Consider the following 12,941-nt stretch of genomic DNA (forward strand, 5'->3'; position numbering starts at 1 on the left):
AGTAATGGCTGTTCTATATTTTAGTTGTAATTTTGATGTGGTTGTGCAAAATGGTGAGTTGTGTCTGCCTATGCTGCCATCTTGGCTGGAAGTGTCTCTTACGTTTTTTATAGTTTTGTATTTTACATTTAGGCCTGTGGTCCATTTTGAGTTAATTTTTGTAAAGAGTGTAAGGTCTGTGTCTAGATTTTTTTTTTTGCTTGTGGGTATCCAGTTGTTCCAGCACCATTTGTTGAAAAGACAATCTTTGCTCCATTGTATTGCTTTTGTTCCTTTGTCAATGATCTGTTGACAAAGTGATCTATATTTATGCGAGTCTATTAATGGGATATCTATGCTTTTCAGTTGATCTATCTATTCAGTTGTCAATACCACAGTCTCGATTACTGTGACATTCTAAATTCTAAAGTGACTTTAGAGTATATCTTTTTTTTTAACAGAAAAGTTTTATTTATTTATTTTTAGAGAGAAAGTGGGGAGAAAGAGAGGAACATCAATGTGAGAGAGGAACATCAATCGGTTGCTTCTCATACGCACCCATACTGGGGACTGAACCTGCAACCCAGGCAGGTGCCCTAACTGGGGGTTCCAGCAAGAGACCTTTTGCTTTGTGGGATGAGGCCCAACCAACTGAGCCCCACTGGTCAGGGCTATCGTAAATCCTGAAGCTGGGTAGTACTGGTCTACAAACTTTGTTCTTTTTCAATTTTGTGTGTGTTGGCTACTCTTGGTCTTTTGTCTCTCCATATAAACTTGAGAATCAGTTTTTCAATATTCACAAAATAATTTGTTAGAATTTTGATTGAACTTGCATTAGAACTGATACTCACTATGAGGACCTGGTAGAGCTTATGGAGGTAAAATTCACAAATGTCCCCCCTCCCTGTGACTGAGTTCCCCTGCAGTTTTTCTTTGATTTTTCCACACTGAGCTTCTATCAATCCATCAATTACAGGTCAGGTTTCGCTATCCCAGCACTGGTTCCTGCAGAGAGTACTGCATATGGGCTTTTGTAAATTGTGATTCTCTGTATTTGCCTGTCATCCTCTCTAACTTGGGGGCAGTGGTTTGCCCTGTGACCTTAATGTCTCTTATGAAGCTAAGTAGAGTTATTGATTCTTCAGTTTTCAGCTTTTTTCTTATTAGAATGGAGTGGTGACTTCCAAGCTTTTTTTGCCAACTGGAAACAGGAGGTCCCACACCTTCTTTTATTTTTTATTTTAAAAATAAAAATAGGTAAAGCACTGCATCTTAGTTTCTGTGGGATACTCAAAATCAGTGCTGAAAAGAAAATGCAAAGTAAATGAAATATCCATCCAAGTAGAAACCTCTAATTTCTAAGTAAGAAAGCAATGAACAAAGTCATCCTATGGAAAGCAAAAGAAAGGAGTTAGGATAAAAGAAGAAGTCAATCAATTGAAAAATAGATATGAATACTAATAAATATAAGATTTAAAAGAAAAAATAATAGGATGGTTGTCTAACTTTTAAGAAAGACAGGAAGCACAATCAAAATATAAAGTGATAAGGGGAAATAACAGGCATAGAAATAATTAATAGAATTGAATGGAATTACTTTACTCAACTCCATGAAATGACTTTTGAAAACCTGGATGAAATTACAAGAAAATATAAATTATCAAAATATCCCCCAAAGGTAGAAATTCTAAGATCAGTCAGTTATCATAGAAGATACAGATGGCGATAGAGAACTGCCTTTTCCCACACCCACGCATAAAGGTGCCACGCCTGTGTTATTTCACAGAACAATTCTACTGAGCAACTTTAAAGAACACCTGAGTCTATTGCTATTGGTCTGTCCTGAGCATAGAAAAAGAAGGAAACCTTCCAAATTCTGTTTATGAAGTGAATATAACACTGATAAAATCTAATAAAACATACAAATATCATACACATACACCCTGGCTATAGAAATTCTTAAACAGTAATCAAGACAGCATGAGACTGGTGAAAGAATAGACAAAAAAGATCAAGTGAACAAAATAAAGTGCCCAGATATAGACCTACACAAATATAGTCAACAGATCTTTGCCAACAGGCAATTCAGGCTGGTTTCAGGAGACAGAAGATGACAGCGGAATGACTGTCAGAGCGGTGTGAGCTCAGGTGACTTCACTTCTTGGGTTCACCTATCCAGACATTTGTGCAGTAGGGGGGCAGTGGTGTGACCCTGTTAGTCAAAGATCACGGTCTGGTCTGCATATTAAACCAAATGAGCTCACAACTCAGAGAGGCTTATCCTACCAGCTGGCACTGGAGGAAGAAGTACCCTCATAATGTTGAGGGAGGTCCAAGCCTCCGTAAAATGAGAGGTTTTTGCTAAGGGACGTTCTCTCATTCTGGGCTTTGTCTGGGAGCTGTGGGGTTCGGAGACGAATAGGTATTTATAGAGGTGAATAAGGTACAATATGTATGGTAGCCCAAGGCCAAGGTGGAAGATACAGTGAAGGCAGAGTGAGGTGTGTAGAAAGGGGCCCTAAAGAGGTTTTATCTTGAGGGATTTGTGGGGAGCCCGGCCGCCTGCTGCCGTGCTGCTCTACCCACTTGATCCTCTATTTCCTGCCACCTTCTCCGTCACCCTTTCCGTCACCCCACCAGTTCAGTAGGTCCAAACAACCATTCTAAAAACCTTTTCAAAGTGTGAAGAATTTTAAACATGGACAAAAGTAGAGAGAATAGTAAAATAACCCATACATGACCACGATTTAACAATTATTAATGTTTTAAGTATTTACTTCATTATTCTCTTTGGCAGTTGAAAGTACAGACAGTGACATGTCATCTCTTGAGACTTCAGTAGACTCACACACTTCCAGGAGAACGAGGGTGTTTTCTTACATAACTATAACACCACACTTTCCAAATGCAAGTCAATTTGGACCATCGTTTTGAAAAAATGAAATAGAATAGAAAGTAGTTTAGGGCTTCACATGTAGTGAGAAAAAATTATCCATACAATTTTTCAATTATGTGTCTGTGTGTCTGCTGTTTCATGATGTAAAACTTAGATTACATTGTGATTTTCAGTTTAAGAAGTTTGTGGTGTCCAAAGTGTGGTCCCAAAGTGTGGTATCAGTATTCCTGGGACTTGTGAGAAATGCACATTTTCAGGGCCCTTCCCACACAGGGATCAAAATCTCTGGAGGTGGAACCCGGAATCTGTATTTTTAAAAAATCTCCTGGAAAATGATTCACTAGTTTGAGAGCCACTGATCTGGACCGAACTAGGTGGCCCCAGTGGCGCCCCAGGCATTCCTCACCCTCATCGGAGGCACACAAGGTTGGTCCTTTGTCTTTCTCTTCATCGTCAGAGGCAGTGCTCATAGTCCACCAACAGGGAGATGGAATCACCTTGGCAGGGTTTGGAGGATGGTTCCTCTTTGCCGGCTCAGGCAAATCCTTACCTGGAAGAAGAGAATGGTCTAGATTCGTAAGATTAGTAATATGTCCTTGTGCCAGCAGCATCTGTGAAATTAGACTAAACCCCTTACAGGGTTATTGCGAAGCTTAAATGATGTTCGTGAAATACCATTATACCAGGCACAGAGCAGCCACTTACTATATGGTTGTGGTAGTTGCTGTACTTGACACGGTCTACCACAACTCTGGGCATCTGTAATCGATCGATGTGACTTTTAATTAATTAATTGGAGAGGGAGGCAGGCTATTTTGGCTTGTGCCTTAATTTTGCCATATTTTAGAGCAAGGAAACAGATCATAATTAGGAAGGAGAAAAGGAAGCACAGAAGGCATTAGGGTGAGGAAGAAGAGAAGACCAGAAGCATGTCCCCATTTGTAAGAGCAATGGAGAGAATGACTCGGAGGAACAAGTCAGGAACTATTGAAAACTATGTGCTCATTTCTTTTTACACTTACAGGATCTCAGAACTGGAAATGGGACTGGGAGATCGGAGACAACCCCTTCCCCCATGACCCAGGCAAAGCAGTCCAGGCCCTGGGAGAACATGTGTTAGTGATTCAGGGACAGAATTGATTTCTGCAGACAGGCACTGCCTGCTACATCTTGCCGTAAATGCAGCCAATTCGTCTCCATGGAAACCTTTGAAGACTGTGAAGGTACAGATGTGGGAAAGAACAGCAGCACTGAGAGTGATTTATTTCCTTTCTATCTCTTTTTTCTTTCATTCCTATTCATAAGCTTCTCCTACTTCCTCTGACTCTCTTCATTTCCCCACTCCCTTCTTTTCATGATTCTCACCCTTAAGGGCATGGCTGAATCCAGGAAGCTGAGGATCTGCAAAGTCCAGAATGTGCCATATCATCAGTCTCTTTAGCAATGTGCTGGTTCCTAGTGACCCAAACTTACAATGGGCTCTGACTGGGCACCTGGGTTCTGACTGCTACCAATAGGAAACATCTCCTTTGTTTCCTCAAGAATACTTGTGACCCTTGAATAGGGTCAGAAACCACCATGGAAACACAATCCAGAGCTGTTTACTCCTTTGGGTCTTTGACCCCTTTCTGAATAATTTGCAGGAGGACGCTATTAAAAACAAAAAGGTTGTTCTACTTGTGCAGGCAGAATGCAAGGTGTGTAAACCTCCTAGAAGGGAGAAACCTCAGCACACACCTCATGGTGCAGGTGGACTAACATCATCTCTTACCTGGAACAGGTAGAATAAAATGTTCCCCCAAATTACTCCATCAGGTCAAGCCCTGCCAGAACTAATGCAGTTATCAATAAGTTATTATAAAGCAATGGTCCAAGAACTACCCTCTTCTTTTAAGTTTGTTTTTTGGATCTAAAGCCAAGACACAGATCACCTGGTTGGGAACGTCCCTTTGTGCATCCCATAATAAGTGCTGCACTGAATCCTAGAATGCTTCGCTTCACTAAATATACCTGGACAGCAGAGTTCTATACCCGGATAGCTGTGTTCCAGAAAAGGAGAAGTCTGCTAACCTACTTCCTAACTGGCTCACCCCGGCAACTTCTGTGTTCCCGAGGAATAGTAAGCTCCACCTTCGGTGGACGGAACCTGAGGCCCCTCTCAGTGTTCTTGCCCTCTGCAGAGCCCCAATAATCCGCCTTTGCTTTTATCAGCATCCCTGGTCTAAATTCTTTTGTATCAGGAGATAAGAACCCAAACTTGTTGATAACATTAACCACAGCCCACAGTTGTAACAGAAAGAATTTAAAAATGTCCCCCAAGCCTGGGGATGAGGGGCAAGTGGCTCCTATTAGAAATTGGACCCCGAGTATTTGGGGTTTGGCTTTTTTTTTTTTTTCTTTTAAACACGTGTGAGGAGTAAACTTGAGCTTCCTGGCATTAGTTCAGAACATGTGTATGTGGGTGGTCCCAGTACTCTGGCGATCGGATATTCAGGGTTCCCTGTTGTCCGGTATTGGGGGACCACCTGCCCGGATTTTCCGTTTGCTTAGGCTTTCCCCTGCAGAGCTCTGCTGAACAGAGTTAGTCTTTCTCTTCCTTTCCTGTCAGGTAGTAGTATCTGGAACCGTCTAAGAAAGCCGCGGGAGAGCGTCTCCAACCCATTAGATGCTCGGAAGAGACGCTCCCGGAACTGAGGAGCAGAGGGGGGCCGGCAAGGGTGCTGTGCCAGGACCTTTCCAGGGTGGAGCGCCGTGCGCCTGGCAGCTGGCGCATGGAGCAGTGGCGCAAGCGGTAGCTGCAGAAAGGGAAAGGCCCACACGGTGGAGACGTGTGTGTGTGTGTGTGTGCACATGCGTGCCCAGCCCTGTCTGGGCCTCAAGTGCGGGTGTGTCCAGTGGACTCTGATAACTGCGTGGAACAACCCCTAAAGAAGAGGGCGGGGACTCCAACTGCCCCCACCCCTCCGCAACCGCCTCTCAGCTCCAGTCAGAATACGGGAACCCGCAGCAGGCCGTCACCCAGCCCTCCTTCCCGCATCCTGGCGGGATGGCTCCCCCTCTGCCAGTTAGCCCCCTTCTCACCTCCGGCGTTCAGAACCCCGGTGCTGGCCAACTCTCTCCACTCCGAGTCTCCCAGGAGCGAGAGCGTGAGTTGCCCGCTAGGGAGGGGTCGCATCTACCTCGTGCGTAAACAGGCGGTGCTGAGGCGTGTGCGCACCTCCCCCACAGTCCCCAGCGTCGCCCAGGGGCGGGGATAGGTGGGCACCAAGGCAGGAAGCTGGAGAGCCATGCGGGTGGCGGAGTGGGCGGTGCAGAGCAGCAGGTCCTCCTGCCGCCTCTGCTCCTCCACTCTCCGCACGCACTCGCAGGTTCCGCGCTTCCCCTGCCAGCGAACCAAGCATCCTCCATCCCAACCCTCCTGCAAGGCCGCGCCGGAGACCCTACGACTCAGGGCTGCTGATCCAGAAACCCCGACGCTCCCTCGGCCAGGAAAGCCCTGATGCGCAGTTATAGCGAGACTGGGGCGACTTGATTTTCTCACCCACGGAGCTGCCATTCTCCAGTCTCTCAAAACCAGACGTCACGTTGGGAAAGCTGCTGGACTTAATCTTTAAAATAATCCCCCAGACGGGGTGGCTGGCAGCGTCTGGCCCCGTGGCCCGGGAGAGTTGGCCTTGGCTGACAGCGACCCGGTTCGTCTCGGAAGAGAGGGAGGGAGCGCAGAGCTGGGAACATCCTACAGAGGAGATGCCCCTAGAAAACTACCCGGAGCAGCGGTAGAAACAGTTTTGTGCTGCTCTGTTTTGTTTATGTATTGATTTTTTGGTGTGTGAAATGCTGTTTTGGTTAAAAGAAGAAATGGCCCCCCAAGAGCTCACCCGACGACTGACCACCGTGACCACTCATATCGGTAAATGAAACCTTTTTTTTTTTCTTTCCCGTTTGTTAATGAAGGGTGTGGGCGAAGTCTGGGGCGGCTTCTCCCCCTGTTCTCATCCGAGGCCCAGGAGCAGCGCCTTTCTCGGAGAGGCCGTGGGGCGCGTGCCCTGCGTCTCCGCCTGGATGCTGCTCAGAGCAGCGGTAGTAACAGGCATCCCCAGGGCGCGGCACGTGCGACCCCGCGGTCCCCATGTCGGGTAGGGCCCGGGCAGACCGTGGGGCACGTTGACAAGGCAGTTTTACCAGGCAGTTGCCAAATCTGTTTGGCCCTAGACCAAGGTCTAGTGGGTTGATAAGGATCCATTACCCACTTCTGACCTGGGGCGAGGGCGGGGAGTTGTGTCGTAATTTACCAGGTAATGGGGAAGGAGAGGGAACAGGAGGGACGAAAGCCCATGTTTCCAGCGGAAACTACTGCCAAACACTGGAGGCTGGTTCAACAGAGAGCGTAGTGAAATGCAGGTTCTTCCCGTGTCACCCCTTCTCCGGACGCACTCAGGTGGAGAGCCTTTGGATGCGTTTGACTGAAATTTCGGGGTAATTTTCTCTGTTGCTCACTTCACTTTGAGACCCTTCCATGAGTGCAAATCAGTTTTCACTGCTAAAGTCTGGAAGTTTATACCTCAGTGTCACGCCCATTTGTTAAAACTGCCTTTTTGGTATTTATATGTTAAATCTTGATGCTATTAGTGAGTAATCACTGCTCTTAGAGTGCCCTGGTCCAGTGCATTCGGTACAATAATGAAGTCCCGGTTGAGTGATACACATGTGGGGATATACTTTCTGAAGATGGCCAGTATGACAAGGCCCAGTTTTGAGGATTCTGTTTTCAAAATTGTTTCTGGGGCCAAATGTGGCAACCAAACTGGTTTTTTAAAATTGGTTTGACCTAATAGAAAAGGTCAGTAGAATCCTAACAGGGAAAGCTGTGAAATAGCCTTCCCTGTTAATGTGAAATATTGCTGAAGACAGGGTGAAGTAAGAAGGAAAATAATAAAAGAGCATTTAGAATTTGAATGTATTGAATGCTGAGATGACTGTGCCAAATATCAGCTTGTGCGTGAAATTGTGGCATAGAGAGAGCAGTGGACTAGGGGTATGACCCATTGGATCCTTCCCTGGATAAGCCATCGAACCTCAGGCTGAAAAATAGGAATTTTAAGAATCCTTCCCTACTCAGCTCTGAGGCTACGTGTAAGATAAGGTGGGTAGAAACACTGTTTACACTGTGATGTGTTGTTGATCATCTCCCTGGGCCCTGGGCCACTAAAGGTCTTGGGCAGGTCAGTGGACCGGGAGGGAGACCCGGGTGAGTATTAAGGTCCTGTTTTTCTGGATGTAGATCTTCCTGAAGGTCTGATAGGCAATACTCTTGGCTAACACTAGGCTGCCTGTGGGGGTCGGGCTGGGGGATTTTTTGCCCACCTTGCTCCCTCCCTCCTTTCATAGTCAGCTCCACGTAGGATACAAACATGCCTTAGCGTAGTTTCTGCCTCTGAAGAACTACTGCTGATCCAGGGCATCTGTGCTCTTTGCAGAATTCTGTCTCCTGTGTGACCTCACAAGCCTATGGAATAGGTGGGGCATATACCCCAAAGGTGGTGTATACATTATTATATCCCACCTATGGTTTCAGGGGTAACAAGGGATAGGCTTGGGACCAGAAGGCAGCTCTTCAGATGCTCTGTTTGGGGATCTCATTGAGGGGGTCTCTAATGCTGCGACAGCCCCTGCCTTCATGGGGAGTTGCAATGAGTGGCCCGTAGAACTTCTGCCAGGGTGTATTAGCTCTGCATTTGACTGTTCTTTTTAGGAGTTTCCTTGGAGAGCTGCTTCTGAGGTGTGTGGTCATGAGTTGAGAAAGGGTTGAAAAGTGCTTGGAGCAAGGCTGTGGAACATTCTCCTGGTCCTATCCTAGTCATTCACTAGGGTAACAATATGGAAGCACCATATAGCTGTGGTGTTCTGCCGTGTCTGGGTCACCTTCCTCTCTGTCTTACCACAGCACAAAGGGCAAGGTCATGGCAGCTGTTGAGATCTCTATGTTGGCTTCACATACTGAACTATTAGGCTCCATTTTTACTCTAAAGTACTACATTATTCTGGTAAGACCCAATAATAACTTTCCAAAAGGTTTAAGGAATAAAATAGGTCCCAGGAGAAACAGGCAATCAAGTTTTATCTCATGTCTTACCACATTTTTAGACTTTTGAAAAATAAACCACTTGGATGTTATATCTCAGATATATATATATATATATATATATATACACACATATATATATGTGTGTGTATTTAAATTTTTTTTTTAAGATTTTATTTATTTTTGGAGGGGAAGGGAAGGAGAGAGGGAGAGAAATATCAATGTAGGGTTGCCTCTCATGGGTCCCCTGCTAGGAACTGGCCTGCAACCCAGGCATGTGCCCTGACTGGGAATCAAACTGAGATTCCTTGGTTTGCAGGCCTGAGCTCAATCCCCTGAGCTACACCAGCCAGGGCTTTTTATATATTTAAAAAATGTACTTCCATATTCAGTGGCCACCCCGTCCCTCAGCCAATTTCTCCTCCAGCTGGGGTTTCTGCTCTTTCCACCGTCCCAGAGATTTGCTGATTCAGCTCTGCATCCTCTTCATTCAGCTTCTGAACTATCTCACGGGTCTCTTTCCCCACACCCATTCCCACTGCTACCTGCATCTGAGCTGATCAGGACGTCATTCTTCCTGACTAACCATTGTGCAAGTCCTCTGCCTCTCCTGTATTTGCTTCTAACCTATACCAGGAATAAAAACAAAACAATAACAACAACAATGAAAACTCACAGCGACGCAGTACTTGTGTATTACAAAAACTTTCATGATGCCCTTACATAGTCATTCTCTGTAGTCTGGAGTACAAGCTCCTCACTATTTGGCACCCTTTAGCCTTTCCAGTACTTGGTATCTCTATACTTATGGCCGTTCAACTTGGACTATTGTGTCCTTCAGCTTTGTTCCCCTATAATTTCCACTCTATCTGTTCCCACCTCTAAACATATTCTTCTGCTTTCCCTCCACCTAGAATGACCCTTTAATATATTTCTTCCCACACCTTATAAGCCCAATTCAATGCTTCCTTTTTCAGGGGCTTTCTTTTATCCTGCCAGAGGGATATAATGAGCCCCACTTCTGATTTCCCAAGTAGGTTTTGTTCTATTCACATGGCACCTCTCACACTCTTCCTTGTATTGTGGCTAGCTGATTATTTGTGTGCTTATCTCTGCTCCCAGACCTCTCATTACTTATCCATGTGGCCCAGTTACCTAAAACAGAGTCTCCCTCCATGGAAGTGCAGAATAAATGTTTGCTGAATATATGAATGATTTTTTTGTGCCTTGTACTGGCCTTTGAGTATTCAGTAATACCAAGCAACTTTATACTTTTAAGGACAGCTCTGAAGTATCTGTGGATAACTCTTCCCTCCTAAGCCCCATTGTTCAAGTATACATTAAGACCTTCAATTTCTTTATGTGATATGGTTCACACATTTTTGGATTTGTTAGTTTGTCAGTGACCCTCATAAAATATGTAGCTCACATGTAAACAGATGTGTTTTTAACCCATGCAGGATACAAGTAGGACTATCCTCTCCCCCTTATTCTGGTCTACAAAGTCGCATTGGTTCAATTACAGAATTTCAGAATCAGAAAAGAGTTGTTTGATTTTCTCCACCTTATTCTTTTTGTTCTTGAACCTTCTCTGCTGCTTTTGCTGTACTGTTATTCGTGTGCAGAGGTGCTGCCTGAGCACACTGGACTTCCTGCTGATGCACCTCAGGTGGCTCTGGGATTCTGATAGACAGGGCACACGTGGCTCGCACGGGGTTGCCGGTCAGCGGAAAACCTTAGTCATCCAGCTGGTTGGTGTCAGTCATCCCGCATGCAGGTTTCACATTTCCAGTCCGGTTCATGCTCTCACCTTGCCATCTTATATTAGAAGTTGTGATTTTGATCTTAACACCATTGTTGTTCTAAAATAGGTTCATATGTTTGGCCATGCCCAGTGAAAATGTGAGTCAGAAGGGAGTATCCTTTGAGACATTCTTTATATAATTGGAAATTAGATTGGTGGCTGTTTTGATGACAAAAGCTGTAGGATTTTGACTTGTAACCCAGGTCACTACTTTTAGGATGATACCAGCATGGGTAATATGCAACCAGAAGAAAATCAAACTGAGAAATTAAGGCCAAGACTCATTATTCTACATTGGAGAGTCATGGCTGAAGTGGCTAGGATTTTCAGCTATTGGTGCTGTAGGAAGGATCTAATTAGGGTATTTGTTGCTTAGATGGGAATGTTTCCAGTGGAAACAACTAGACATGCTGGAGTAGACTTCATCCACCCCAAAAGGGAATTAACTCCATCTGAGTGATTTTTTTATATTAGGCTCTCTAGACACTGTGCCTAGGCTTATGGATTCTTCAGGGTCTATTAAATTTTTTTGAATGCTAAGATTGATGAACAAATAAATTGCGAAGTACAAAATAAAATGTAATAAATCCTTAAATATCTAGAAAAGCTTTTTTACCCCATAATAAAATAATATTTCATTGCATTAATAAACAGTGAATAGTTGGAACTCTACAATAGATGCTCCTTGACTTATGATGGGTTTATGTCCCAATAAGCCTATTGTAAGTTGAAAATATCATAAGTTGAAAATGAATTTGATACACCTAACCAATTGAACATCATAGCTTAGCTTAGCCTACCTTCAGTGCTCACATAGCATTTACACAGAGGAAAGTTCAGCACCAGATGGCTTGACTGGTGAATTGTACCAAACATTTAAAGAAGAATTAATACAAATTTGTCACAAACTCTTCCAAAAAATAGAAGAGGAGGGAATATTCTTCAGCTCATTTTATAAGGCCAGTATTACCCTAATACCAAAATCAGACAAAACCAAGACATTGTAAGAAAACTACAAGCTAATATCTCTTATGCATCTGGACACAAAAAGCCTCAACAAAATGCTATCACCAAGTACTGGACAGTTGGGTCAGTTGGTTGGAGGACCATCCCATACACCAAAAGGCTGTGGGTTGATTCCTGGTCGGGGCACACATGTAGGTTGCAGGTTTGATTTCCAGTTGGGGTGCATATGGAAGACAACTGACTGATGTGTCTCCCTCACATCAATGTTTCTCTCTTTCTCTCTCTTCCTCTCTCTCTAAAAATCAATAAATACATATCCTTGGGTGAGGATTTAAAAAAATACTAGCACCAAATCCTGCAACATATAAAAAGGATTATCTATTGTGTTGGAATGGGATTTGTCCCAGGAAGGTGAGATTGGTTTAACATCTGAGAATCAAGTGATGCAATACACTGTGACGATAGAATAAAGGACAAACACCACATAATCATAACAGTAGAAGCAGAAAAAGCATTTGACAAAATATCATACCTATTTGTGATTTAAAAAAATTACTCAACAAACTAGGAATAGAAGGGAGTTTCCTCAGTTTGATAAAGGGTATTCTTAAAAATCCCATGTCTAACGTCATAGTTAATACTGAATGACTGGAGGCTTTCCCATTAAGATCAGGAAAGAGATGAGGGAGGTGGGGAGACGGGGTGGGGGGCCGGAATGGGAGAAATAGACAAAAAACTGTACTTGAAAAATAACTAAATAAAACTAAAAAAAAAAAAAAAAAGGAAAGAGATGAGGATGTTTATCCTCACTACTTTTACTCAGCATTGTACTACAGAGTCTAGCAAATGCAATTAGGCAAGAAAATGAAATAAAAAGGCCTCCATATTGGAAAGAAAAAAGTAAAACTATCTGTATTTACAGATGACATTTTATGTATAGAAAATCCTAAATAATGCACTAAAAAACCTATTTGAATTAATATATGAGTTCAAGGTTCAACGATACAAGGTCAGTATTAAAAAACAAACTATTTGTAAATTCTAACCATGAACAATCTGAAAATGAAATTAAGAAACAATTCAGTTTATAATACCATCAAAAAGAACAAAATACTCAGGAATAATTTTGATGCAAGAGTTGTAACACATGTACTTTAACAACCATAAATCATTCTTGAAAGGAATTAGAGAAGCCCCAAATAAATAGAAAAGCA

The 12,941-nt window shown here is 43.6% G+C and overlaps 1 protein-coding gene across 3 annotated transcripts in view; it reads left to right on the top strand.

The window, feature by feature from the left end:
- Positions 1-5,898: 5,898 nt before the first annotated feature.
- MCF2L2 (MCF.2 cell line derived transforming sequence-like 2) overlaps positions 5,899-12,941 on the top strand; it is a 211,617-nt gene continuing 204,574 nt past the window's right edge. For all 3 annotated transcript variants that reach the window (XM_053657607.1, XM_053657610.1, XM_053657611.1), the window contains exon 1: positions 5,899-6,785. In XM_053657607.1, the coding sequence (XP_053513582.1) occupies positions 6,710-6,785 (76 nt within the window). In that variant the 5' untranslated portion in view covers positions 5,899-6,709. The remainder of the gene's footprint in view (positions 6,786-12,941) is intronic.

Source organism: Artibeus jamaicensis, unplaced genomic scaffold (assembly GCF_021234435.1).
Source record: "Artibeus jamaicensis isolate MK-2021 breed Jamaican fruit bat unplaced genomic scaffold, CSHL_Jam_final scaffold_474, whole genome shotgun sequence".
Classification (NCBI taxonomy): domain Eukaryota; kingdom Metazoa; phylum Chordata; class Mammalia; order Chiroptera; family Phyllostomidae; genus Artibeus; species Artibeus jamaicensis.